The sequence below is a fragment of the Myotis lucifugus genome, unplaced genomic scaffold (genome assembly GCF_000147115.1).
Source record: "Myotis lucifugus unplaced genomic scaffold, Myoluc2.0 scaffold_16, whole genome shotgun sequence".
Taxonomy (NCBI): domain Eukaryota; kingdom Metazoa; phylum Chordata; class Mammalia; order Chiroptera; family Vespertilionidae; genus Myotis; species Myotis lucifugus.
The window spans coordinates 1709307-1715306 of NW_005871064.1; the positions used below are offsets into that span (position 1 = coordinate 1709307).

A 6000-nucleotide genomic window follows, 5' to 3' on the forward strand; every position below is an offset into this window, starting at 1 on the left:
GAGCACAGGGGGTGCTTAAAATGTAAGGGAGAGCGAAGCGGGCATGGCTGGCCCTGACTAGCAAGTGTGCGCATCTTTCTGATCGTGGGAACCATCACCGTTATCAGCTCCCTTTTTCTTCACCCAGTGGCTGTCAAAGATAGGCTTCTAGGAGCTGCTTCATGGCCTGGACTTGTCTTCCCTTGCAGCAGTAAGGATGGTGATAACATAAAAATAGCTTTTCTGATATCTTAAAATCACCGCCTTCGCAGCAAGCCCAGGGAGCGATAGGGAACCAAGAGCCAGCCTGAGAAACTGGCAAGCACAGAAAGGGGCCGCTGGCTCTGGGAGTGACCCCGAGGGTTTGCCTGACTTCAGTTTGGGGGATCCCAGCAGGATCCCAGCAGGGAGGGGGCCTGCCAGGCTGGGCAGGAGGACTGGGACTGACCCCTGGAGGCCAGCTGGCGAGGACATCTCGTCACCATGGGGGCTGCCCTGAGCACACAGAGTCACTTTCCTCTCCTACTGTTTTCCTTAATGGAGGGTGTTCTGGTTTAAACCTAAATTGTTGTGTGGGGGTGATGGGGAAGAGGGGTTGGGAAGAGCTTAAACATACAGTGGGTTCTGATTATATTTCTAGAGGGATTCGAAACACCCCCATACACAACCATAGCCTCTTAAAGAGCCCATGGTCCCCCAGTTCAAAACCTTTTTCACTTGGTAACTTTCACAGTGTGTGTGTGGCCTCTTTGGGAATGGGCTTAGCACAGGAGTATTTGTTGATTGATTGACATCACTTAACATTTAGCAAATTCCTAGGAGCTGAGTTGTCTGGGGTCTTCCTTCTCCTACCACCAGGTGGCGCTCCCTCCTCAGCCTTTGCCCCTAATGGTGTGTGGGAGGGGGAGGGAGACGCTCCTTGGAGGATTTGGTTCTCTCTCATCTGGGAACAAAGGGTGGACGCCGGTCCACTGGTTTTTCATTTCCCCGTGCGCCTGACTTCCTGAGCACCTCGGGGTGACGGGGCTGCACCGGGGCTGCACGGTTCTCTGCTCATCTCTGTGCACAGTACCTGGCACGTTACAGAAGGAGGAACTCTGTGTCTCCCGCTGAGGCTGGTGGCGGGGAGATTAGTGCCGGCTTCTCCCTGGGTAGCCCGGCCACACACCTGCCCCTCCCTGGAGAGCGTTAGGGCTGGCGCGTCTGCTGTCCTGGGAACGTCGGGGTTGCGAGGACGCTGTAAGAGAGGCGGCAGGGAAGGCGCTTTAGTCCAGGGACCGGACACCACCTGGTCTAGCTCAGTGTCAGGCAAGTCATCTGCATCCTGCTGTGCCCACGTGTGTGTGCGAGAGGGCTGGCGTGTGGGAGTGAGGGCGCCCTGGGTCCCTTCAGCCCCTCCTGAGAGTGCCTGCCGCTCAGCTGGCTTCCCTTGTGGTGGGTTGCAGCGCAGGCTTCTCAGAGCCCTGCCTAGTTAAGTGGAAGCGGCAGTACCTGCGCAGGGAGCGGTGCTGAGCTGTCGGCTCCTCTTCCGTGGCCCAGGTCACTGCTGGGTTTGCAGGGATCAAGGGGACACACAGGCAGCTGGCACAGGAGGGGCCAGGAGAAAGCCCTCCCCCACGGCCCGACCGGAGAGAGAACAAGCCTGACCGCGAGCAGCAGGACCGGGACAGAGGCCTCAAGTAGCCCTAGAGCTGTGCTCGCCGCACCTCCTCCTCCTGCAGGCAGGCTTCTCCGAGGGTCTGGTGCTGGCGTGAGCAGCCTGGAGCCCTGCAGGGGGGCCCTTCCTCGGGAGGCTGAGCCGTGGGAGAGGGAATGGTAGCTACACCCCCTGATGGCGCACACATTCTGTCGGGCAGCACAGAGGCTGACCACGGCCAAGACCCTCCTGGGGACGGCTGCTTTTCCCCGGGAGCTAGGAAGGGCTGGCTGGTCCTGACACAGGCAGCGTGGCTCCTGCCTGCCAGGAAAGTTGGGCTCCAACCAGCAGGAGGTTCCCCCGGAGCAGAGGCCCTAGGAACAGGGGGCAGAGGGGCAGAATCCTGAGGGGTTTGCCCGCAACCCCCACCCATCCCGCTGGCCTCTGAGCCACCCAGCCCGCTGGCCTCTGGCCATCTCCCGCGAGCCAGGCTGTCCGTGGTGGAGAGGGACATGGTGGAGGTGCATGTGACATGTGCCTGACCTCCAGGCGCTGCCTGCTGGCATCGGGCCCACACCAGGCATCTGGAGAGGGCACAGGAATTTGCAAGTGGAATAAACAGGACTAACACCCCCCAGTGCCATGGTCCAGGGGGGAAAGATCAGTTCTCATCACAAGTCTTTATTAGCTGCTGCTTTTTTGCAAGACTGCAGCGAGGGCTGGGGTTGAGATGAGTTCATTGTTTTGCCCGTTAAGTAGTGACAGAGGAAATGCCATTGGAAAGCAGGCGAGCCTGCAGTCTCCTTGCTTCCCCTGGCCCGCCGCGTGCCCCGGTGCTGCCCTGCACTCCGCCCAGTGCCCGCAGGTCCCAGGGCGCTCGGGCCTCCCCTCCCTGTTTGCATCCCCGGGTCCTCCCTTTCTGCCCCTGAAGACTCCCTCTGAAAGGACAAAGGACGCTGAGTGAGAACGTGTAAGCCCACCCAGCCCGAGCCCCTGCTGGTCACAGAACTACCCCCACCGGTGCCCCACTGCTCGCTCCTCGGCCACGGGTTTTTCCCTTCTGTGTGGATAGCGAGTCCCACAGGAGACTTGGGGGAGAGGTGGCCCTTTGCGGGCGCCCACGCGCTACAGACAGCAGGAAAAGGACCGGAGCCCCAACATGGTGAGCCTTCCCCGTTCTGGTTCCCAGCCCTCGGCTGGACTCGCCTCGCTTTGCTGGGCTCTCTCCTGTCTCTTTCCTCTGCACTGGACGCCCTGTGTCTCTCTGTCCTTTATTTCTAGCAAGACTGAGGACTGGGGCTATTTGAATGAAGACGGAGAACTCGGCTTGGCCTACCAAGGCCTAAAGCAAGTTGCCAGGTGGAATCCATGCCTTTCTCCTGTGTCTGCTCGTCTGTCCTGCCTGCTGTGTCTGCGCTTGGGTGCCAGCTGGAGTGGATGCAGGGGGCGGGGCCCGGTTCACGGGGCGGGAGCGGCCCCTGTCCAGGCTGCCTGGATGAGGTGGGGAAGCTGCCTGTTAGCACCTGATGGCTCAAACCCCCCGGTCCGACGCACGGCTCTGTCTCTGAAGGAGCAGCCTGGGGAACGTCACAGGCACACGGCTACCTTTAGAACAGTGGTTCTCAACCTCCTGGCCCTTTAAATACAGTTCCTCATGTTGTGACCCAACCATAAAATTATTTTCGTTGCTACTTCATAACTGTAATGTTGCTACTGTTATGAATCGTCATGTAAATATCTGATATGCAGGATGGTCTTAGGTGACCCCTGTGAAAGGGTTGTTCGACCGCCAAAGGGGTCGTGACCCACAGGTTGAGAACCGCTGCTTTAGAACAAGGCAGAGAAGGGAATTTAATTCTCGGCCTGGAGTCCGAGCTGCTGCTCTGCCGCGTGTTGACCGCAGGACCGGCTGCGAGCACCGGCCGGAATGTGCTGTTGGCTGTGCTCCGGGCACAGGGCTCCCGGGAGCCTGCCTCCCTCCACACGCCTGCTGGCCGCTGTGCCCGTGACTGCCTGGAGCTGGCAACAGCTGGCAAGCCTGGGCCACGCATGCTGCATGTGTCACGTCTGACCCTCACCGCACGTGTGTGGGGTGAGGACACCGGAGCGTGCAGTGTTTAGGGAGCTTGCAGCTTAAGCAGAAGGCCCAGAATTTGACCCTGGTTTCACTTGATCCCGAAGTCTGAATCCATAACCACGGGCTGCAGTGTGGTGAGCAGGTTAGCGAGGGGGTCAGACATGGACGGTGACAGCACGAGGGCCACCTCACACGCTTACTGCCAGCACACGAGGTGGGTGGGGCCTGCAGGCTCGTTCCCCGCAGAGGAAGCGAGGCTCCGTGCGCTGTGGGAACTCAGAACGGGAGCCGGGGCGCATGCACCTTCCTCAGAGGTCTGCCTGTGGAGGACAGGGTGGAGGCCCCATTAGAGCAGGGGTGGGAACGCCCGGCCCGCGGGCCATATAAGGCCCATGAAATCATTTGGCCACAGCAGTAGGGGTGAGGCAATTCAAGGTTTGACCAGATGTGGCAGGCTGCTGTTTAAGCTGATAATTCTGTATGCCCGTGAATGATGCTATAAATACCCAAATGGCCCTGGGCGGACAGAGGGCAGGAGGAACCCCCTGGTTTCACATGGGCCCCCCCCCCCAATAAAACAAACCTCTTGATGGGTCAGGGATCTGACCATTATAATAATAGAAAGAGCAGCTAATACAGGGGTGGGCAAACCAGGGTTACAGTGTTTGTATAGAAAGCAATACCGTAATTAATGAATAATAGAGAATAAACTCTACACTTACGACGTGCCTGCCATGCCCAGGACGCTCGCCCTGTGTCACCCCAGGGCTTGTGACGACCCAGCGAAGCCAGCTCTGTTCTACCCGCGAGGAAGTGGAGCCAGAGGCTGCCTTGCTCACGGGTGGCGGGTCACGTCTGAACCCAGAGTCAGGAGACACACTCTCCCAGGAGCCAGCAACCTGGGTGCTCTTCTCCCGAGAAGAGAGGCTGGAGTTGCTCTCAGGCAGGCGTGGGGGGCCTTTCCCTGCCCTGGGCCAGCTGTGCCCGGCTCTGGACACGGTCTTTATCTGCATCCCAGGAAGACGGGGTGAGCCTTCCATGGGGGGATCGTGGCAGGAAGCTTTCACCCAGAGCCTCCGACCTCCCTTCATGTGGCGTTGACGGGGCCAGGAAGCGTGTGCAGGCGGTCAGTCCACGCACAGAGCACCGTCGCCGTGTTAGTGTTTAACTCCCTGCGTGGGGGCTGCTTGGGGACCTTCACTAAGCGCTTCCTCGGTTGCAATGGAAGAAGGTGCTCTCCCACCTTTGCCCCTGGTCCTGGGCCTTTTGGACTCAGAGACACTCCTTCCCCCAGGTCATCTGCAAAGTCTCTGTTTCTGTTTGACTTGGGGTGTTTATGAACGGCTGGAGGTAAAGTGGGCGAAGCAGTGGTGAAGATAAAAGGAAAGGGGCTAAGGATCTGCCTTTCCGCAGCCAGCAGGGAATCTGCTATAGGGAGAAAGTGCAAATGGTTCGTTCGCTCTGCCAGAGTCGTCTTAGGGAGAGTCTCATGAGCTTTGGGGCAAACGTGGGTGCTTTTATTTGGAAGATGCTGTACAAAATGCGTTTCTGTTGGTGACATTTTGACGTGGAGACAGTCTCTCATTCCCAGGCCAACCAGGCTGTGCTCGAGTGAAGAACAAGGGCACGGGCTGGGTGGCTCAGCTGGTTGTGCATCATCCTGTGCACCGGAGGGTTGTGGGTTCGAGTCCTCCGAGAGGAAGGGCTGGCCTGCACAGACCTGCCCCTGAGCGTCCGCCCGCTGGGCGCGTGCACTTGCTGCTCGTGCTTGGCTGCTCCCCGTGCATGTCCGCCTGCGGCCCTCACCCGGGGGCACTGGCCCAGCCCCGCGTCACCTGCGCGCCTCTCCCGGGTGCAGGTTGCTGGAGGCCCAGCTGCAGGCCCAGAGCCGTGCCCATGAGGAGGAGGTGGAGTGCCTCCAGGCCCAGGTGGAGGCCCTGAAGGAGGAGATGGACAGGCAGCAGCAGACCTTCTCCCAGACGCTGCTGCTGTCCCCGGAGGCCCAGGTGGAATTTGGCGTCCAGCAGGAGATGTCCCGGCTGACCAACGAGAACCTGGTGAGTAGCCGTGCCCAGCAGATCCCGGCTCTGGGCGGTCATGTTCTAGGAGACAATAGGATGAGGGATGGCCTTCAGCTAAACGGACACGGTGCATGTCCTTGGCCCAGGAGCAGGAACAGAGGATCTAGAAGCCTCCAGCCAGCAAGGGTTGTGGCGATATCTCGGTCATCTACTACCGTGTCACCAACCGCCCAGAGCGTGGCAGTGAGGGCAGCACGTGTGTTGCGGTCAGGAATTCTGGCTGGGCG

The 6000-nt window shown here is 59.6% G+C and overlaps 1 protein-coding gene across 1 annotated transcript in view; it reads left to right on the plus strand.

Moving 5' to 3' along the window:
• MYO5B (myosin VB) overlaps positions 1–6000 on the plus strand; it is a 177626-nt gene that overhangs the window by 154806 nt on the left and 16820 nt on the right. Inside the window, exon 31 of the mRNA XM_023750796.1 lies at positions 5551–5749. Coding sequence (XP_023606564.1) covers positions 5551–5749 — 199 coding nt within the window. The remainder of the gene's footprint in view (positions 1–5550; positions 5750–6000) is intronic.